This window comes from Trachemys scripta, chromosome 7 (assembly GCF_013100865.1).
Source record: "Trachemys scripta elegans isolate TJP31775 chromosome 7, CAS_Tse_1.0, whole genome shotgun sequence".
NCBI classification, from domain to species: Eukaryota; Metazoa; Chordata; order Testudines; family Emydidae; genus Trachemys; species Trachemys scripta.
In genome coordinates this window covers 86,793,846-86,816,626 of record NC_048304.1, presented here as the reverse complement: position 1 = coordinate 86,816,626, position 22,781 = coordinate 86,793,846, and the positions used below count along the sequence as shown (strand labels likewise).

The following is a 22,781-nucleotide window of genomic DNA, read 5'->3' as shown; positions in this document are numbered from 1 at the left end:
GAGAAGGCAGATTTCAGGGAACAACTGGTATTGAGTACCTCACTGCTCTGCATAGATATTCAAGACCCTATACATATTGTATAAAAAACCCTTTTCCTCTTTCTCTTTGGGTAAAAATTGCCCTTACCAGTGTTCATAGGTGTGCGCAGCCCATTTCATTAGAATGTGCACCCAGGGAGCCCCCCCATAGCCCTGCCCTAGTCCCACTCCCATCCACTCCCTCCTACTTCCCCCCCCAACCCCTCTCCACACCCGTGCCTCCTGACAGCCCCCCCAGAACTCCTGACTCATCCAACCCCTCCAGCTCCTTGTCTCCTGACCATCCCCTCCAGAGACCCCCCCCCCACTAACTGCCCTCCCAGGACCCTCCTTGCTGCCTGTCCCCTGACTGCCCTGACCCCTATCCATCCCCTGCCCCCTGAGGGACCCTGGGACTCCCATGCCCCATCCAATCCCCCCTGCTCCCTGACTGCCCTCTCCAGAGACCCCTGCCCCTAACCACCACCCGCAGGATCCCACCCCCTATCCAACCCACCTGTCCCCTGACTGCCCCCACCCCTTATCCATCCCCCCTGACTCCTTACCATGAGATGAAGCTCCTAGCCTCCCCGCAGAGCCAAATACTGTCCCATGGGAGTGTGCAGCCCCGGCCCCCAGAGCACTGCACGTGTGGCGACATGAGGAGGGGGGAGCGTGTCTGACTCCCTGCGGAGCCCCAGCCCCCAGAGCGCTGCGCACGGCGGCACAACTCCAGGGAAGGGGGGAGCATGTCTGCCTCACCGCGGAGGCAAACACTGCCCCACGGGAGCGCACAGCCTCGGCCCCCAGAGCGCTGCACGCGTGGCAGCATGGCTTGAGGGAAGGCGGGGGAGGGGCCAGCGGCTTGCTGCGTTTGGCCAGGCACTCCGGCCCAGGAGCGCGGACCCCGCAGCTTGTCATGCCGGGGAGTAGAGCCATTTGCCCACCCCTGCATTAGGGTGTGCCTGGGCACACCCGGCACACCCCATGCGCACGCCTATGCCAGTTATGTATTACTGTATATTGCTTCCCTGGCTGCTCACATCCATCCCAGCAGTGGCTGTCTTTCAGGGGTGAAGCAACTTCCATATGTACATAGTTTGTAAATGCTTTTGAGATTTGTTGGGATGAAGGTTGCTATATTAATACCTGCTACAGCCCCTGCCCATAAAATAGGGTTGCCAACTTTCTACTCACACAAAACCGAACATCCTTGCCCTGCCCCACCCCGTCTCCAAGGTCCCGCCCCCTGCTCATTCCATCCTCCCTACCCCAGTCGCTTGGTCTCCCCATCTTCACTCACTCACTCACTCATTTTCACCAGCTGGCTCAGGGGGCTGGGATGCAGGAGGAGGTGAGTGCTCCGGCTGGGGGTGCAGACTCTAAGCTAGGACCAGAATTTAGAAGTTCTGGGCATGGGCTCCATGCTAACTCTGAGGCCGTGGGTTGAGATACGAGGGGGTGAGAGCCCCGGCTGGGGGTGTAGACTCTGGAGTGGGGCTTGGGGTGCAGAAGGGTGGTCCAGGCTGGGATTGAGGGGTTCAGAGGACAGGAGGGGGATCAGGGCTGAGGCAGGGGTGCAGGAGGGGGTGCAGGCTCTGGTCAGCGTTTACCTCAAGCAGCTCTCGGAAGCAGCGGCATGTCACACCTCCGGCTCCTACGCAGAGGTGCGGCCAGGTGGCTCTGTGAGCTGCCCCATCTGCAAGTGTCGCCCCCGCAGCACCCATTGGTTGCAGTTCCCCGGCCAATGGGAGCTGCAGAGCCAGTGCTTGGGGCAGGGGCAGCATGCAGCTCCCCCTAGCTGCCCCTATGTGTAGGAGTCAGAGTGGGGACATGCTGCTGCTTCTGGGAGCTGCGCAGAGCCACGGGAGGCAAGGAGTCTGCCTTAGCCCTGCTGTGCCCCTGACCGGCGCCGCCAGGGTCCCTTTTCGACCGGGCTTTCCAGTCGAAAACCAGACACCTGGCAACCCTACCATTAAAAAAGGTAAAACTTTTAGTACATGTTGTAATAGGAGTTGTGAGATAATGCATAAGGTCTTGCAACAGATGGAGAAGAAAAACTAAAATTCACCATCCAAAGCCAGGGAGCACGGAGACTCTGTCTTCTGGGAATGAAAATGATCATCGCTAAACTAAAATTGAAGGGAGAATATTGCAGCAAGTCAGTACTATTATGGTTTGCCATTTTCATTCAGAATCTGATTCATACTTGAATTCAAGGGTAAATAAAACTGACAAGTTTGAATTGAAATTCCTATTTGTGTTATAAGTGTGTATATATATTATTTCTCTGCATACAATTTCATTGCTTTCTGCAGCTCTTTTTGTGTATCAGCTATATTAATTTTGATAGTAGCACTGTGGAAGTTGTATGTGAGTGACTGATGACTATTAGCAATGGCATCTCACATTCATTCAACTCCAAAGACTAAAAGCTCACAGGCGTAGCCCCATAATGGTCTGTCAGGGAACCCAAGCCTGTGGAGATTCCAGCCTTTTGAATGACAAAATTATACTAAACCCCTGACCTCTCCTCTCTATTCCAGGGATTCAGTTTAAAGCTTTAAAGATGCAATGTGCTGTATTTGATCCAAATCTACCTTTGAATTTCTTCTGAATATGCAGTAAAGATAAGGAGCTCATGCAAGCTGTGAGAAAGCCACCACCTGCATAGAGCTCTTCTGTCAGGATACTCATACCTGCCACCCACTTCCTCTCCCCCACAGCCTGGTCCAAATGTAATCATGGATAAGCTAGAATTGTGACCCCCCCAACAGGGAAGGTTTAGGTCCAAACTAGGTTTGCCTGGAGCTATTGATATATGGAGGCTGAAATTCAGGGAAGGAAAGGAAAGTGATGAACTGCAAAGTCCTATCAGTACTTCCATAAGATAGTATTTATTCAAAGTATTGTCAGTGCAGAGGGCATGCTGTTGAGTGGTGAGGTATTTCCTGGCCAGTACCAGTTCATGACAGTGGAAATGGCTGAGCCATTTGAAGTGTATCCAATTACACTATTTTGCAGGTACCAGCCAGTACTCACCAGTCAAGATGCAATGTGCTTGATTTACTAACCTTATACAGACAGCTCAGCCTCCTCCTCCATTTAGTCAGATCAGAAAGGCTCATACAGCTTATCTACACAGGGGCATTCACTCATTGCACCATTTCACTATTTGCCATTGTTGACTTTAGGTAACTTCGCCAGAAAAGACAGTTACCTTTTCCGTAACTGGTGTTCTTTGAGATGTGTTGCTCATGTCTATTCCACAATAGGTGTGCGTGCTTGCCACATGTACCGGTGCCGGAAGTTTTTCCCCTAGCAGTACCTATAGGAGAGCGCCCTAGCGACCCCTGGAGTGGCACCTCCATGGTGCAGTAAAAGGGGCATTGCGCACTCCCCCCATCCTCACTTCCTTCTTGCCAGACAACTCCGACAGAGGGGAAGGAGGGTGGGATGTGGAATAGACATGAACAACACATCTCAAACACCACCAGTTACAGAAAAGGTAACTGTCTTTTCTCTTCGAGTGCTTATGTGTATTCCACAATAAATGATTCCACGCTATATCTGTTGGAGGTGTGAAGGAGCTCACAAACTCTCGGGATGGAGAATGGCCCCGCCGAACCCAGCGTCCTCCCTGGTCTGAGAGACAATCACATAATGTGAGGTGAAGGTGTGAACTGAAGACCACGTGGCAGCTGTACAAATGTCCTGAATGGGGACATGGACCAAAAAGGCAGCTGACAAGGCCTGTGCCCTAGTCAAGTCCATCTTAACAACTGGTGGTGGAGGGATTCCCGCCAGGTCATAAGAGGTACGGATGCACGAGGTGACCCAGTTGGAGAGCCGCTAAGTGGAGATCGGTTGACCTTTCACGTGCTCGGCTGAGGTGATGAACAGTGCGAGGACTTTCTGAACAGCTTAGTCCGCTCCAGGTAAAAAGCCAGAGCCCGTCTCACATCCAGCGTGTGGCGGTGGTGCTTCTCACCGGATGCATGGGGCTTGGGGCAGAGGACCGGCAGAAAAATGTCCTGACCCATGTGATAGGCGGAGACCACCTTCAGGAGGAATGAAGGGTGTGGGCGGAGTTGGACCTTATCTTTATGAAACACCATGTACGGGGGCTTGGATGTCAGTGCCCTGAGCTCCAAGACCTGCCTGGCCAACATGATTGCAACGAGGAAGGCCACCTTCCATGAGAGGTGTAACCAGGAGCACGTGGCTAGCGGCTTAAACAGGGGCCCTGTGAGACGGGCCAACACCAGGTTTAGGTTCCACTGTGGACCTAACATATGGGAATAGACGATCCAACCCCTTAAGGAATCGGCCCGTCATAGCCTGGGAGAATACCGTGTGGTCCTGCACCAGTGGATGGAAGGCTGATATGGCCGCCAGGTGCACCTTGACTGACAAGGGTGCCAGGCCCTGGGCTCTAAGGTGAAGGAGGTAGTCCAGAATAAACTGGATTGGGGTGGTCACCGGGGAAACGCCCTGCTCATCCACCCATCTGGAAAACTAAGACCACTTTGCCATTTAGGCTCGGCGTGTGGAGGGCCACCTGCTTTCTAGGAGGACGCACTGAACCCTTTCTGAGCACGTCCTTTCCTCCCTACCTAACCATTGAGCAGCCATGCTGTGAGGTGGAGTGCCACTAGATTGGGGTGGAGGAGGTGGCTCTGATCCTGGGAGAGCAGGTCCGGGCAGGATGGCAACGGCCACGGCGGGGCGACCGCCAGGCCCATGAGGGTCCTGTACCAATGCTGTCTGGGCCATGCCGGGGCAATCAGAAGGACCCGGGCTTTGTCTGTCTATCTTTTCCAGGACCTTGCTGATCAGCAGGAATGGGGGAAAGGCATACAGAAACTGGCTTGACCAGGACAGGAGGAAGGCATAGGAGAAAGCACCCCGTTCTTGCCCCCCACTTGGAGCAGATCCAGGGACAGTGATGGTTCTGCCGAGTCGCGAACAGGTCCACCTGGGGAATTCCCCACACTTGGAAAACTCTGTGCACCACCTCTGGGTGGAGAGACCACTCGTGTTGAGAGTAGAAGTCCCTGCTCAAGTGATCCGCCCACGCGTTCCGAGCGCCTGGCAGATGGAAGGCCTGTAGGCAGATGTCGTGGACTACACAAAAGTCCCACAGCCTGAGGGCTTTGCAGCAGAGAATTGGGCCCTGCCTTGCCTGTTGATGTAGAACATCAAGGCCGTGTTGTCCATGAGGACCCTGACTACCCCGCCCTCCAGGTGTGAGCAGAAGGCCATGCATGCCAGCCATACCGCCCTGAGCTCCTTGAAGTTTATTTGGAGGGTCAGATCCTGAGCTGACCACAGACCTTGGGTCTGAACGTTCCCCATATGGGCTCCCCATCCCAGGTCTGACACGTTGGACACCAGTTCCAGCGACAGGGCTCTGACCCTGAATGGGACCCCTTGGAGCATGTTTCTCGGGGAGGACCACCACTGTAGGGAGGTGATCACTGGCTCGGGTACAGTGAGAACTTTGTCCATCCTGTCCTGGCCTGGGAGAACTCCGAGGCCAACCAGAGCCGGAGGGGCCTCATCCTGAATCTGGTGTGACAGACCATGTATGTGCACACTGACATGTGACCCAAGAGCTGGAGGCACGCTCTGGCTGTTGTCACTGGAAACCTTGTGACCGTGTCAATGAGCCTCTTCAGGGTCTCGAACCTGTCCGGTGGGAAGGATGCTCTGGCCGATGAGGTATCCAGGACTGATCCGATAAACTCTATGCATTGTACCAGGACTAACGTAGACTTGGTGTTTACCAACAGGTCCAAAGTGGTGCACGTGGACAGAAGGAGCGCCACGTGATCCCACACCTGCGATCGGGAGCTGCCCTTTACCAACCAGTCGTCCGGATAGGGGAAGATCTGGACCCCCCAGTGCCTGAGGTAGGCTGCCACCACCGACATACATTTCGTGAATACCCTGGGGACACTGGACAGGCCAAATGGGAGGACTGTAAATTGGTAGTGTGCCTGCCCCACCGTGAAACGGAGGAAGCATCTGTGCCCCTCGAATATATGAATGTGGAAGTATGCGTCCTGCAGATCGAGGGTGGCGTAGCAGTCCCCGGGATCCAGGGAGAGGATGATGGAGGCCAGGAAGACCATGTGGAATTTGAGCTTCACCATGTACTGGTTCAGGCCTCGCAGGTCTAAGATGGGCATGAGCCCCCCCTTTGGCCTTCGGGATAAAGAAATAGTGGGAGTAGTACCCCTTGCATCCCCCAGTACCACTTCCACCACTCCAAGGCCCAGAAGCCATCCCACCTCCTGCTCGAGCAGAGCCTCATGCGAGGAGGCCCCCAGGAGGAACAGGGGGTGGGGTGTGGAGGAAGTAAACTGGAGAGTGTAGCCCCAGGAGATGGTGTGTTGAGGACCCATTGGGCCGAGGTCAACTGTGACCATTCTGGGAGGAAAGCAGACAACTGATTGGGGAAAGGAAACTTTTTTGAGGATGGATCCCTGATGAGAACTGGCAGGGCGCCCCCGGGCTTCCCATCAAAACCGCCTTTTCCCTGCTTGCTTGTCCTTGGACCCAGGCTGGGGGACAGGCCAAGACTGCCTCTGTGGGCGCCTCTTATAGTCCTGCGACTTCTTATATAAGCGGTCTCGTATTTTGAATGGGTAGCCTGAGCAGGAGTCTGCTGCGGCTTGAACTTAGGTTTAGCCAGAGCCAGAACATAGAGACCCAGAGTCTAGAGAATTGTGCGGGAGTCTTTCAGGCCATGCAGCTTTATATCCGTTTGTTCCACAAACAGAGCTTTGCCATCAAACGGGAGGTCCTGCAGGGAGGTCTGCGCCTCGCTGGACAGCCCAGAGAGCAGGAGCCATGAAGCCCTTCTCATGGACACCACGGAAGCCATGGATCGCACGGCTGTGTCTACTGCAGCCGAAGTTGCCTGCAGGGTTGCCCTGGCAGCCGCTGTGCCCTCCTCCACCAGTGCTTTGAACTTCTTCCTGTCACGATCCTTGAATTTGGGCAGGGAGCCCCACAGATTGAACTCATACCAGCCCAGGAAAGCCTGGTAGTTGGCCACCCGTAACTGGAAGCTCGAGGACGAATGAATTTTTCTTCCAAACGAGTCCAGCCTCCTTGAATCTTTATTTTTCGGGGTAGGGGCTGGTTGGCCCTGCCGTTCCCTGTGGTTGACTGATTCGACCACCAGGGAGTTAGGAACAGGATGGGTGTATAAGTATTCATGCCCCTTGGCAGGTACAAAATACTTGCGTTCTGCTCTCTTAGAGATAGGGGCCAATGAGGCCGGAGTTTGCCACAGGGCATTTGAAATTTTTGCCACCTCTTCGTGGAGAGGCAAGGCCCCCCCTGCCCGGTGCCGAGGACGACAGTACGTTAAACAGGGAGTCTGAGGGCTCCTCCATCTCCTCTGCTTGGAGGTGGAAGCTTGATGCCACCTTTTTTAAGAGTTCTTGGTGGGCCCTAAAGTCCTCCTGTGGGACGGAGGGAGGAGGGGCCGTAATCACCTCATCCGGGGAGGGTGAGGAGGCCGGTGTGGTACTTTGTGTCCACCAGCACCAGAGGGTTCACCACCTGGTTGGTCTCCGGGCATGGTGCTGAGGATGTATGTCCCGCCGACTCCTTCCTTGGAGGTCTGGAGAGGGAGGCCGATGGTTCTTCTGAGGCTCCGGCCACCAAGCGAGCCCCCACTGGGGACTGTGTCGGGGGCCACGGTGCTCACTGGTACTATTGGACTGGCCACAGGGCCCGGTGCCACTGCACCTTCTGTGGCACCAGCAGAGCCAGCTGCTTGGCCTGGCTGGCCTGGCCCATTGATGGGCAACTATGAAGGGAGGCTAGGCTGACGTATGACCTGCTGCTGTCCCTGGACCGGGAGGAGTGGCGGCGCCGGGAATGATGCCGACCACAAGACCGCGATCCCGATGTGGAGGACCAGTACCATCGGGTAACAGTGAAAGAGCCCGCAATCAGCTCCGGCGGGCAGTCCTGCAACAGCGAGACGCCGGCGATCGACAACTGGGGCTGCAGAGGCGGTGCCGTGGCGGGGTTCTGGAGCAGGACGAGAAACGGGAATGACATCAATGTTTTTGCCATGACCGGCTACAATAGCCCCTCCGAGATGAGGACCTTTGGCGTCGTCTGCCTTGGTCCCGGTGTTCGCTCCTCGAGGCAGAGCAGTGCTGAAAGTCTTGGTCAGATAGAACCCAACCAGACAGCCTGGTGGGCGTCGAGGGTGATCCACGTGGACATTGCCCTGAATGGATGCTGGGCGGTGAACGGCGTCGGGAACGTTCCCTCGACCAGTACCTAGCCAGGGGTGACTGCAGAGATCCCAGCGGCAGCTTGCCTCTGGAGCGCAAGGCTGACATCGGTGGTACCGGCATGGACATAACATCTCGGGCTTCCTGCAGGGCCTCTGGTGTGGAGGGCATCCGGACATCCAGGGAGGCCTGCTCCGAATGGGCCAGGCTACTCCACTCAATTTGAGTCGGAGGCCTAGAGGCCGGTGGGGATCAAGGACTGCCCAACATGGGTCTAGCCTCTGTCCCGGGTTTACTTTGGTGCAGTGGCGAAGAAGGCCTCTTCCTAGCCTTCGTGGCGTGCCCCATGGACAGAGAGTAGTGCCGACTAGTGGATGGCGCCGAAGCGTTGCCATGCACCGACACCACAGTGCCCCAGTGCCAACTCAGAGCAGCACGTCGGAGCTGGGGTCAGCACCAACTCCATCAGAATAGCCCCGAGTCTAATGTCCCTTTTTCTCTTGGTCCGAGGCTTAAACGACTTGCAAGTATTGCAGCGATCGCTGAGATGGGTTCCCCCCAAACAGCGTAAACAGTCCGTGTGCGGGTCCCTCAATTGGCATAGATCACGTACAAGTATCACATGACTTAAAACCTGTGGCACGGGGCATGCCCCGGCCCGGGCACTCTAGCTAAACTAAACTAAACTAAACTAACTACAGGTACTACACACTGAATGAACAAGCAGTTTTGGGGACGAGCTACAGCAAAGCTGGAGCAGAGCAGTTCCAAAGCACCTTCACTTGCAGCAAAAAGGAACTAAGGGTGGGGAGAGCGCGCAGCGCCCCTTATACCGCGCCATGGAGGCGCCACTCCAGGGGTCGCTAGGGCGTTCCCCTATGGGTACTGCTAGGGGGAAAACTTCCGGCACCAGTGTACATGGTGAGCCTGCACACCTATTGTGGAATACACATGAGCAGTCACTCGAAGAAGAACCATCCTTATAACACATGAAAGTTAGATGGAAACACTACACCAGTGGCTGTTTGAGCTAACGAAATCTTTCACTGCAGAAATGATCCTGGAAGGCCTGAGAGCCCCTGGCTGGCAGAAGGTGGAAGAAAAAGCAGATCAGCACTTCCTGATGCAGGGAAGCCATTGAAAGCCTGACACATGCTGTAAGATCCCCATCCGCAGTTAACTGGAGGATGTGTGCTCCAGATAAGCCTGGACATGGTGCCAAGATTAATTGAGTGTGTGTCAAGGACTTCTACTTAGATAGCTCTTGTTTCTGTAAACAAGCTGTCCCAGGACAGAGCACTCATTCAGCACCTAGACTGAATTCACAAGATTTTAAACAGCCCTTCATTTGGCACTACTATGGAACTTAAATCACACAAATGTGAAGAAAAAGTAATCTAAATTTAAAGGTCACGTTAAGATTAAAAACAAAGTGTTGATGAGGCAGTGCAGTCAGCCTTGAGTTTAGGATGCTTGGGGGGTGGGGGAGGGTGTTATTCCATTCCTCATTTGGCAAATATTCTATTGGAAATTCAATTATACTAATTAGCACCTACACAGCATTCATCCATAAAGATCAAAGCACTGTACAAGGTAAAATAAGCATTATCCCAATTTACAGATGGGGAAATGGAGGCACAGAGAACTTGAACTTGCCCAAGATCACAGAGCTAGGCAACAGCAGAACTGGGACTAGAACCTACCTCCTATTTCAGTATCCTGCCCTTTGGATCATGCAGGCAAGGCTACAGACTGGTACCTGCCTCTAATGCTCTAGATTTGGAAACCCAAATTTGCCACCCTTCTTATGTACATCAAAGAATGCTCTGGTCTGGCCTTCTGCACTTAAGGATCTAAAACAAGGATGTCAGTGGGAGATCAGGAATGATTATTTAGGGTGAACTGGCAAGAGTTTTCAGGATTCAGTGGCAACATTGTTTTATGGGAAATGCTTAGCATTGCTCTTTTAAAAAATTAAGTTTCTAGCTTGCTAGAGAGCAAAATTCATATTAAGGCCACTGGGATACACACTCTAACCACAAATACAGCATGGCTTTCAACTCAAACAAAAATATAAAGAGTTAAATAAGATGATTCAATAGCTCAGTTAGTAGAGGAAATCTAGCCGCTTTACTTGATGGGGTGTGGTACAAGATATCCTGGGACAACAGCAGCTTCAGGATCTCTTACCAGCCTAGGGCAGTTCTAGCATATTACAGAAGAGACATTGGAGTTTGTATGTTAGAGAAGTGTGAACTGCAAAGGCAGTTGCTTGTTATAAAATGGATGACTAACAGCTGGTCTATGGAACAACATCATTGCTACCTATAAGGAGAGGGGAAAGGTTAGAGGCAACTCTGGATGGACAGACCTCCAGGTTAGGGTCACCCGGGGCAATGCAGAACTTGAATATCACCTCTCTTGTCTAGGGGAGGGGTATAACACTCCACTCCCTAAAAACACTTTTAAAAAGAACAGTCACATATCTTGGAAGATAAGCACACAGCCTATTGTCTCAGCAACTGAGAATGAACTTGGGAGACAAAGGAACAGATGCATGCAGTGTTGCATTAGGCAAGGTTGTCTATGCTTAAATTGGTAACAACTAGAAATTTCATTACTACCTGTTTGGCTTTTAAACAGAAGAGAAAATACATGCAAAAAAGTGCCAGGAGCTCTGAGTTTTTTGGCACTTCTCAGACTATAACCTGGTAACGGTACCCTCCTCCATGTGTCAATCAGATGTGCATTTTGGTGGGGCTAATAGGCAGGGAGAATTATTCAGGTAAGGACAACTTGCAGGGAACTGAGACTTACAGGAACACCGGAACAGACAACCAGCCCAGTAGAAGATTGTAGAATCAGTAACTTCACCTCACCTCCTCCCTCCCTCACTCTGACTCTCCTCTGGAATGATAAAGGAGGTAGGGAAAAGTTCCTTCATGGTATTTCCATGCCCTGCGACTAGGGATTTTAGCTTTTAGTGGCTACCAGAAGTAGGCCCAGAATACTTTTGGATGCCACTTCTGCCCAGTTCTTTATGTAAAGGATGTTCCAGATGGGTGTCTAGAAGAGGGAAGGGACTAATCTAACTACAGTATTGGAAAAAAGTTGCTGTTACCATACAATTAAACTTTATAAAAATTGACCGCAATTACAGATAGGTAAAAACAGACACTTTCAACCTGGTTTTAAATCCTAAAAGGGGCTATGTGTGAATACTAGCCAATAATTTATTCCATAATCAAACAGGAGAAAATCCTCTGGAACCCAGTGTGTTGAGATTGTAACCAGGATAAATGAAATACCCTGCTAATTATGATCTTAAACAGCCATGAATAGCAGGTAAATGTTTGTGTCAAACAAACCAACACAGCCACTAAAGTCTTAAAAGACTTTAAATCTCTGAATGCCCAAATCCAATGAAAAGCCTTTAAAATTAAAAATGCTGGGATAGCTTGAGGTCTAAGGACACAGGTTGCTGCATTCCAGATGAGCTGCACCCTGGATATATTGTTATGCTGGAGTTCCAGCTTGCCAAGATGTCCTCTGATTTCCTCAACCTCTACAGTGACGTATACTGTTCACAACAAAGGTGGTAACATTTGCACAAAGCTTTTACAGAAGCACTATTGATGGATCTCATGTGTGACATAAGATGGTGACAGCTCCATTTGAGTCTGAACAGGAAGGTTGGTATCTGCATCAAAATGGCCTCAAATGAGATAAGGTCAGGGAAATGCAATTTGAATTAAAAGAAATAAGGGGAAATTAGGAGTTCAGCTGCAGTCTGAGGGACGCTCCCCCCTCAACTGGGGAAAATAAAGTTTTTTTAAGAACACTTGAGTTCAAAAACTGAATAGTTATTTATTGTTCCAGAAGTACATTGCTTTATACATATTTCATAAATGATACAGGATTTTACACATGTTCATTTTTTTTTTTTTTTAAGTAAGGATTTTTCTCCATGCCCCTCCCTCACCCCAACACACAGCAAGGTTTCAGCTACAAGACTGTGTTCATTTTCTTTCCCTTTAAAACTCGGCACGCAAACAGGATAAAACAGGTACAAAATAACCCACATAATGTAATTAAAACAAAAAGACAGGGAAAATGTGGGGAGAAAAAATTAGAAACATGCATCCATTCAGTCCAACACGCCACCGAGTGAGGAGAGGCAGCAACAATCCCATCTGTTTTTCCATATCTGCAAGGCACCTGGCATCTTAATATTGGTTTGGTTTTTTTTGTTGTTCTTTTTTAAACATGGTTCTCCAAAAACTGGAGCCTCTCGTCAAGACACAGTGAGAAGTAAGAATGAACTGTCAAGAGAAACCCCCATCTTTTCTGTGTATTATGTGTGGAGCTTATAAATCAACTAGTTTCAGGCAAGGTGGAGAGCAATGTGTCGGTTTGCCAACCCCAATGTCTTTTTTTAAATAAGAATGGGAGATGCAACTAGCCACCCCTAAGGAATCCTGACCCGTGGCCATCAGAGTTCATTGAAAGCTAGCTAAATAAGGGAGTGGGCTAGCAAATCGAAGTGGAATTCTGTATCTTTTGCTACAGGAACCTTGGCCTTCGACAAAGCCTACAGATATGACAGTGTACCACAAATGAGACCATTTATCCCATTACACAAGCAGTCGAACTTCATCAAATTTAATTATTCCCATTCTGAAACTGCTTGGTTAAGTAAGAGTCATGATTCTAAGTCAATTTCCTAATCCTTGAAACCTTCAAGATTTGGTCATCCAGGTGGCTACCAGATTTGGGGTGGGAAAGACGAAAACCTTCCTTCCTTAAGACTGAGTATAAAAACTCTCATGCTATGTTGCCATTATTTCTAGAGGTAGCTCTAGAGCACTGGGACACTTCGCACTTGAAGACGGTATTAAGGAATAATCCAGAGTGTCCATTATCAAACATTTAGAACAAAGAGTTCCATTTCTGATTTGGATAAAACTCATCAGTGTAACAAACAAGTAATGGAAGAAGTCAGTGAAGGGAGTGGGAGTGGGGGTGGGTAGGGGAAACTCATGATTTTCAGTAGAAAGCAGTCTTGCAGTAACTTTACAAAAAAGACACTAGGTCTGACCAGGACTGTGTGTTAATGGTGATGGAGCTCATTGTCTGTTCACCAGCCATAGCTCCAGATGGCTTGGTTTTTTGGTGCGTTTTGTTATTGAAGTGTGTCAAAAATCAAAAAAGGAAAATTTAAAAGAGCTCAGCAGGCTGCTGGTGCATTATTGAGAGGGAGACCCTGCAAAGCTGGAAGAAGACAGCCCCCCAGCATTACATTCTCATTATGAAAACCCCCAATCTTGTATTTGTACACCATTTTCATCCAGATACAAATGCTTGCATGTGACAATATTTGCCAAGCCCTTTTTGAGGCTAACATTCCACAATGCCCGATCTTCAGATTTCAGAGATTTTTCCCCCACGGTCCTTTTCTGTTTTAAATTAAAGGTAAAAACCCTCCACCCCCACACTACCTCCCAGCTTTCACCTGCAACGCTTTAATTAAAAAGGCAAGAGCTATGAACAGGTTTTCTTTTTGCTGGGATTCAGACATTCTTTGCTGATCAGTCTTTATCATCGATTTGCTGGACAGGCAGGTGAACCTGCAGTGGGTCTCGAAGTCTCTTAAGATCCAATTCTGCCTAAAAGTAAAGATAAAGTATAAAGAATAGGTTTCTTAAACATCTTCATCAGTGCCTGCCCTCCAACCCCCAGGTGCCAGAAGAGTAAATATCCAAAGAGAAAGTCTTAAAGTCATAGTCTTAGTATCAGCAACAGCTATTCTGGTCATGATAGTCACTTACTGAAGGTTTTTTACACCTAGAACACTACTCATCTGTTCTGGTATTCAACCATTACAAAATTAACTTAACAGAAGCCAGAATCCATTGAGACAAACTAGTGTCTTAAAAAAAACAAACAAAAAAACCAATACAAAAGTCAAGGAACTACCATTGTGTAGTCTTTGCAAAATGACACTCAACAGCTAGAATCTCTTCTGAACAAGGACTGTCATTTTTTCCTAAACCACCTGTAACCTCCTTGGGATAGGTGATGTGCCCTACAATTCTGTTAATAAATCCACTCTCGACACCAATGCTGTTATATAAATTAGTAGTAGCAGCAATAAAAGACATCTGTTTTTTCAAGTTGTCCTGATAGAGGACAATCTGGTACAGCCACAGAGTGAACTGCTCAGACTTGCAGGTTCACCAAGTGGTACAGTCACCCACAGGGGTGGCAGGTTTGTAGAAATTTTGGTGGTGCCCAGAACCCGCCCCCGCCCAAACTCCACCCCCCCAAACTCCGCCCACCACCTGCCCAAGGCTCTGGGAGGGAGTTTGGGTGGAGGAGGAGGTCTGGGGTGCAGGCCCTAGGCTGGGACAGGGGATTGGGGTGCAGGCTCTGGGAGGGAGTTTGGGGATGGGAGGGGGTGCAGGTTCTGGGAGGGAGTTTGGGGATGGGAAGGGATGCAGGGGTTAGGGCTGTGGCTGCAGATGAGGGATTTGGCGTGCAGGAGGGGCTCAGAGTGAGATTAGGGGTGTAGGGGGTGAGGGCTCTGTCTGGGGCTGGGAATGAGGGATTTGGGATGTGGGAGGGGCTCTGAGTGAGAGTAGGAGTGTGAGGGGGAGGGCTCTGTCTGGGGCTGCGAGGTTTGTAGTGTTAGAGAGGCTCAGGGCTGGGGCTGAGGGTTGGAGTACAGGGGGGATGAGGGCTCTGGTTGGGGCTGGGGATAAGATGTTTGGGATGCTGGAAGGGCTCGGGCAGAGGGTTAGGGTGCGGGGGGATGAAGGCTCTGGCTGGGACTGGAGATGAGGTGTTTGGTGTGTTGAAGGGGATCAGGGCTAGGGTAGAGGGTTGAGGGTGCGGGGGGCTGAAAGCTCTGGCTGGGGGTGGGGGGTGGGGGGTGGGGCAGGGGTGGGGATGAGTTTGGGGTGCAGGCAGGCTGCTCTGGGACAGGGGCCAGAGAGGAGGACTCCCCCCAGCCCTTTCCCTGCCGGCAGCAGCGAGCTCTGGGGGAGGAGCCCCCCTTTTCTGCCCCCTCCCCCCAGCAGCACACTCACCCCTACCCCTGTCACTGCATGTGCTCCTAGGGCCTCTCTCAGGTCCAGGAATCTCCCTCGCCTCCTCTGTGGTGGGTGCCAGGGGGGTGCTGCATGTGCCTCCTCCCCTGCTGTTGCCCCTGACTGTAGCCTCACTGGGGGTGAGGGATGGGGCTGCCTCCTTGCCCAGCATGGGGCAGGAGCGGTGACCGTGGGCAGGGGGCCCCCCCCGTGCTGGTGGAGGGTCCCGCCGGAAAAAGGAAGGGCAGGCTCAGAGTCAGTCTGCCCTGGCAGTGGAGATGGGGGGCACTAGGACCCTGCAGCAACTGCTGCTGCAGGGAGGCAGCATGAAGCTGCACGGAAGAGACAGTGACTCTCTGCTCCAGGTCCCTGGAAGGCAACAGGGGGCCAGGGGACACTCAGGGAAGGCATGGGGGGGTGGCAGGTGAGGCTGGGGGGGACACCCAGCCCCAAATATTGGTGGAGCTAGGCTCCTGGGCTCTGAATATTGCTGGTGCCTGAGCACCACGTGGGTATAGAACTCGCCACCTATGGTCACCCAGTAGCACTCATGGAATTACATAAGAGTGGTAAGGAAAGCAAGAACGTATAATCATCAGGCCACATACTGAAAGCCATTGTAACCCTCCGACTGTCTTCTAAAAGCACCTCCCACCCCCATTCTAGAGCAGCAGAAAACAACTATTGCCTACTATACAGGGCTCTTGATGATCAAGACACACCCAGGGAGACATGAACTGAGTGGATGAAAAGTCTTCACCCCTCAGTAGATCCATAGTGTGTAGGTGAACAGAAGCAGAGAAAGGAGGAAATCTAGACTCAGATCCTCTGAGGCATGAAGTGCTCCAACCATCTCTAAAAAGATGCAAGGTTTGCCAATAGTTTCTCAGAAGCCCTTACAGATACATAGCTCCTTTTTCAGACTCCATCTTTGAACAGCATTGCACCTGTTTCCTTACGCATAGCGCATGCCAAAATACTAAACCCAACTAACGGTTTATTGATGGCTGCGACAAGAAAGCAGACTGGAAACCCAAATTAAGACAGAGACTATCATTCTACTTACACTTGAAATGCACCCATCAATAATGGTTAAAAAACACAAATGGGGGATGAGTTCTTTCGTTTTTACTCCGGCAAAACCTTGAATTACCTGAGCAATTGCATCCTTGAGTTGATTGTATTTCTCCAGGTCAAAACGTGTCTTTTTGGCTCCTTTATGGAAAAATAATAAGTACTGTCTGTCCCTGGCATCTGGGTAAACATACTCCTGGAGAGAAAGAGAGGGGAGCAGAGCCAGGGGATGAGAGGCAGAGATAAGAATTAAAATTCCAACCACAGGCTGCTACTAGCTCAGCATACATTAGATGTGCTTTTTGGGGAGGAGGGGCTGAATGGTTACTGGTGATTTAAGTGTGGGTTTGCTTGCTAAATGCAAGCAGTCACTCCACTTCTCCAACACTTACCTGTCTCTGAACCTCAATCCTGACTTGCAGTAGCCCCCCATATGCCCTAAATTTGGGACTCTTTTGAGAAGGAAGAGTTAAGTGTGCCAAACCATCAAACTGTGGGATTATTCTGGGATGCTGGCATATGCGCATGTGATGGGGTGTGCTCCCCCACACTGGCCATGCAAAAGCTGAATTAGGCCCAGATGGGCCCAATCAACTAATTAGGCTGCAAAGGGGAGCTTTAGGCTAGAGACAGGTAATTAGAGAGAAGTTCACCAGCTAGGGTGACCAGATAGCAAGTGTAAAAAATCGGGATAGGGGATGGGGGGGTAATAGGTGCCTATATAAGAAAAAGCCCTGTTCATGTACTGCAAGGGGACAGTGCTGCAAACTTCAGTGCAGGAGAAGGTAATATCAGGATTGTGCCTGGTACTGATGTGCTTGGTACAGAAGTGAGTAGCACTGAAGACAACTGTACTAGAGAACCTGGTACCATAATCACTAGTGCTGAAGACCCTTGATTCTGAGCTAATCCCAAATGCCCTGGGCCTTGATATCAATTCCCAAGGCAGTACCAGAGCTCAGATCAGGCCATAGAACCTCCGTTGAATGAGAAAGGTGAGATGACTTAGATCTCTTCTTACTGGGAATTCCTGTTGGGGATCTGCCCCTGCTTTTCCTTTTTTGTCTGAGGGCTTAGATTTAACAATTCTAGCTGAGTCCAAAGAAGGCATGGTCTTCAAAGACAAAACACGGGAGCTAATGGATGTGGAAGTCACAGGGCACTAATAGACTGAGGTGAAACTTATCCAGAAGATCTGCACTGCCTGGATTGAAGGCTGAATGCATGGACCAGTCCAATGAACATTTTCAAATGTGCTTTCCTAGCTTTTAGATCCTTTTAGAAAAGGACTTGCACATCACCCACATGTCAGGGATGTGTCCTTCCCCTAAACAAAAAAGACATCTTATATGCCCATCATTTATTGGAACTGCCACTTTGCAAGCAGGGCAAGACTGAAAGGCAGGAGGCTTAGGGAGGGGACATTATTAAGTTCCAGTACTGGCAAACTCCTGATGAGAAAAGAAAAACATACAAATTAAGAAATGTATAAAAACTATCAACCTGTTGCCAATTGGCAACTACCAAACTATCTCAACCTAATTAACTCTAATATGTACACAAATATTTATAGAAAAGCAAGAAAGGGATGAGTAAAGGGGTATACACTGAGAAGCTCCATCTTGGAGCCCTGGGTGGTGAGAAGCAACCAGTTGGGTCCACTGCGCTTTGGTACCCTCTATACAGGAGCACAGGAATACTCAAAGCATATGCATGGTCCTAGTGGACACTGCTGGCTGCAAGACTCATGGGGGGGCACATGCACTTACAGTGGAATACATATAGACAAGCATTTGAATAAGAATTGCAGATCTTCAAGCAGGTGAGTATCAATGGGTTTTTCTACAGGCTTGGAGTGCTGAGAAAGGGGGCGCAGACAGGCAGAAGGGGCACGGAAGTTGGTCAGACAGAGAGGGAGCTGGATGGGCACTACAACTATTGTACTTCTCATCCATCCCCTCAAAGTGCTGCTCCTATTACTCCTAGAAATACATAGGAGCTCATAGACATGAGAAATTACCCTACTTCCCAAATTAGAAAGAATTGGGCAGTAAAACCAGGAAAAGAACCAACTGAACACATTCTTCTAGCTTTCCTTCTGTGCTCTATAAGGTAAGAACCCTCCTTGATCTACAGGAATAAGGTTCCAGGCTGATCTAATTCCAAGTTATTAAAAGCTAGTCACATGCACAGAGAACACCTACTGATAGCTCTGTTTTATCATGGCAGACTAATAGTACTCTCCTCAACCAGCAAGATACTGCCTCAGTTATGAATAGCTAGTGCATATCCAGTAACAGATGAGGGTAATTTTCATGTTCATGCCACCAGTAGTGAATGGGGAAGTTTGGTGTGTGTTGGGGGAGAGAAATAAAGGTATCGTGAAAGGGGGCAGGAAGGTGTCCAAAGGGCATGCTTTTCAAAGCTTTGCATAAGCTAAATCTGTCATTAAGACGATGACAACACAGAGGGCAAGTCTTACCTGACGTGTCATTACGAAGTAAGCATACATTGCCATTGCACTACCATAGGTGATAAAGTAGGTGACTGGCTCCATAATGTCCCAAGAGTACTCCCACCAGGTGAGTCGGGCCAGAATCCCAAACTGAGTGGCCATGTAGGCCAGTCCACCCCACAGAACCCAGGTGGTCCTCTTCTCTGCTTTTCTGCTGATTTCCATTCTGACCTGCTGGACACAAACAAACAGTTTTGTATTCTCAATACCTTATGGGGTTGAGACAGTCATTCTGAGATCAGGTAAAAAATAAAGGTATACTTTCTACGAAAGTGGTTAGAGTTTACAGGTGCTTGATTTGAGTGTTATAGTTGATGCAGAAAGAGCTCAGGGAACCCAAAACTAACTCTAGCCTCTTTTGGGTCCACATCTCACATATTTACTTTGCTTAAATTATAGAAACTTAGCCACGGCACCATTTATATTCTTGTCAGAAATGTAGATGACTACGTAGGTATACGATTGTCATCACTATGCTGTTGGTGTGTGCTTTGATCCACTATTTTCAGTCTTTGTCTTTTAATATGTTTTATACTAATGGCTGCTCTGGAGATTGTTACAACTACTTACGATATCTCCTACTTTTACTGTATCAAAATATTGCTTTGAAATCAATATGGTTCAAAACATTTATTAGCCTGTCTTGTTTGCTTTATTTGTGTTTTCTTCCTTTCTCTTATCAAATTAAATAAATAAAATGGTTTAAAAATGAAAACACTTTTTGCAAGAATGTGGGGTCTTGGTGTCTGGGGCCAATTTGGGAAGCCACCATGTTTCAACTCTATGCAGCGATACTATTTATTTCTGTGAAGACGATAGACATGGCTTTCCTCTCATTGAGTGAGCCAGTCTTTACGTTTCAAATGGTTTTTAAAGCTTAATGTACAATTAGTGCCACTATTTAAGACAGACTTCATTATAACCATGAAAGTAAATGGGTTCAGTGGATAAGTAGATTTCCATTGGAGATTTCACATCTCACCTTTTCCAGGGGTGCTAGCTGCTCCTTGAGGTCTTCTAGCCGACCAATCAACTCCTTTTCCTTGTTCAGTTGGTGTTCCTCAATGCACAGAGTGGTGTACAGCTGCTGAACCAATGTCTTCACATCATTCAGCGTGGTTGCATCTTCATGGCTTAGGAGGTCTAAAGAAAAAGGAGACTGCTTTATGTGCCTTTATCCACATTGGTTATCATGTACTCTTCAAAACAGCTATGGGATTCCAGGGATTTGCATTAGTATCTATTCGGCTTGCAGAGAAAATTTATACAACAGTCTATTGGAGAGCTGCAGCACTCGAGTTTTAAGCAAAGTTATGAAACTTTCTAGGAAGAAAGCTATGCTTCACGCTAGAGGCACCTAAAAACTGATAGCAACGGCTATACTGCCTTATACCCAAATATTCCAACATAGCCAATTAACAGAATAGTCTTTATCCCAACACCAAATATGGAATGCTTATTAAAAATCAAGCAAGCCAGTAAAGGAGAGTCATAGCTAATTAAATACTAACTAGTATATATTCCATGCAGAAAATCTCAATAATTTAAACATTAAAGTTGAGAAATCAAGCACTGTAAAGCCATGAAAAGCAATGTTAAAAGATTGGAAGCTTAATTTTAATTCTGCTTACTTGTATTATGGCTGCCTTAAAATATGTTATCCAGTGTCAATTTGTCAATACAAGTTAGAACAGGGGTGGACAAACTACGGCCCAGGGGCTGCATCCGCCCCTCCAGACGTTTTATTCCGACCCTCAAGCTCCCGCTGGGTAGCGGGGTCTGGGGCTTACCCTGCTCTAGCTGGGGATCAGGATTGGGGGCTTGCCCCGCTCAGCTCCTGGAAGCAGTAGCATGTCCCCGCTCCGGTTCCTACCCATAGGAGCAGCCAGGGGGGCTACGCACGCTGCCCCCACCCTAAGCGCCACCCCTGCAGCTCCCATTGGCTGGGAACCGCGGCCAATGGGAGCTGCAGGGGCAGCGCCTGCGGATGGGGCAGCGTGCAGAACTGCCTGGCCACGCCTCTACGAAGGAGCTGGATGGGGGACATACTGCTGCTTTTGGGAGCTGCTTCAGGTAAGTGCCACCTGGACCCTGCACTCCTAACGCCCTCCTGTGCTCCAACCTCCTGCCCCAGCCCTGATCCCCCTCCTGCCCTTGAATCCCTCGGTCCTAGCCCAGACCACCCTCCTGCATCCTCAACCCCTCATCCCCAGCCCCACCCCAGAGCCCACACCCCCAACTGAAGCCCTCACCCCCTCCTGGACCCCAACCCCCAATTTTGTGAGCATTCATAGCCCACCATACAATTTCCATACTCAGATGTGGCTCTTGGCACAGGCACCGACTCCGGGGCTGGAGCACTCATGGGGAAAAAATTGGTGGGGGCGGAGCACACACTGGCAGCTCCCCACCCCGCCTCCTCTCCTGAGCGGGCCGCCACGTCCTGCTTCTCCCCACTCCCTCCCAGTGCTTGCGCCGCAAAACAGCTGTGTCGCGCGGCAAGCCTGGGGGGGGGGGGGGGGGGGGGGAAGGGGGGGGGCTGGGGGAGGGGGGGGGGGGGGGGGGGGGGCGCGAGCTCCCACCCACCGGCGCCAACAAAAGTTGGCGCCTGTGGCGCTCGGGCCAAAAAGTTTGCCCACCCCAGAGTTAGAATGTATATAAACTTGTATACAGTAAATTGCAGTATACAATCTTCAGGTTTAGCTTGATTTCTAGATTTTACTGAGACTTGGAAACCAAGCTAAGTTTAAAAAATATCCATTCAGTAAAAACTAAAAAATATTTGTAGCTTTAACACCAGCAGCTCCATTGTAAGAGATGGCTCAATATTAAGCCACACTTCTCATCTTTCATTTAGATCAAATATCAGCAGACTGTTTTCTTTAATGTAAACAATAAATCACCTTTTAAAAAGGAAGTAGCTTCTACCTGAATGCTTGGCTGAAAATATCTTTTTAACTCAACTTTGTGGTTTCTTGGCATTTATTTTCTAAAATATATTGAAAGAGTATTTGTAAAATGAAAATACAGCTGAAAAGTTAGATGAAACTTAATGGTGGAGATTGTTGGTGAATAATAATTTTACAGCCATCAGCTAATCAAGGAATTCTCCCTAGGAGAATGAGCCAGAGTTGGAAATTTCAATTTGCATAGCTGATCCTAGACTCCATCTGAACCAGCACTACTACTGTCTGTGCTACCACACAGCTGAGCTGCGTAAATTTAGCAGGTCTAGTCATCATAATGTATTAGAGTTGCATGAACTGTTCTACACTGGGACAAATAACTTCTCCTCTCAACACAGAAAAGTATATAATGGTATATTTGATTTAACAAAGGGAAAAATGAGAAGTTAATTGGCAGATTAACTTTGTATAGTGTCTTAAGACTGGTTGAGAAGAGCTTGGGGTCCCACTGGTTTATGGTTAGGAGACACGTTCAAAGTCTCACTCATTCCTTGAACCAATAGGGGTGTGGGAATGTGAGGAGGGAGATTCAGTATTCAGAGAGGGGAAATTACCCCTTCTGGCTCATTAAAGAGGTGAGCAGATGGACTCCAAAGGGAATTCTCCATTGACTCATCTGTTCAGAGACCACTTTGATGTGTGAATTTAAATAGTTGGAGCTTTTGTTTTACACAGCTATTCATAGATTCTAGACTGGAAGGGACCTCAAGAGGTCATTGAGTCCAGTCCCCTGCCCACATGGCACGACCAAATACTGTCTATCAGGGATGGTCTAGACATTTATCTAATCTACTCTTAAATATCTCCAGAGATGGAGATTCCACAACCTCCCTAGGCAGTTTATTCCAGTGTT

At 49.3% G+C, this 22,781-nt stretch overlaps 1 protein-coding gene across 2 annotated transcripts in view; it reads right to left on the bottom strand.

Annotated features, from left to right (window-relative positions):
* Positions 1 to 12,219: 12,219 nt before the first annotated feature.
* Positions 12,220 to 22,781, bottom strand: part of MCU (mitochondrial calcium uniporter) — a 133,271-nt gene continuing 122,709 nt past the window's right edge. The window contains exons 5-8 of one of the 2 annotated variants that reach the window (XM_034776750.1): positions 19,945 to 20,105; positions 18,930 to 19,136; positions 16,527 to 16,643; positions 12,220 to 13,951 (exon numbers count right to left, since the gene is read on the bottom strand). In XM_034776750.1, the coding sequence (XP_034632641.1) occupies positions 13,874 to 13,951; positions 16,527 to 16,643; positions 18,930 to 19,136; positions 19,945 to 20,105 (563 nt within the window). In that variant the 3' untranslated portion in view covers positions 12,220 to 13,873. The remainder of the gene's footprint in view (positions 13,952 to 16,526; positions 16,644 to 18,929; positions 19,137 to 19,944; positions 20,106 to 22,781) is intronic. The other variant, XM_034776751.1, reaches the window with a different exon arrangement.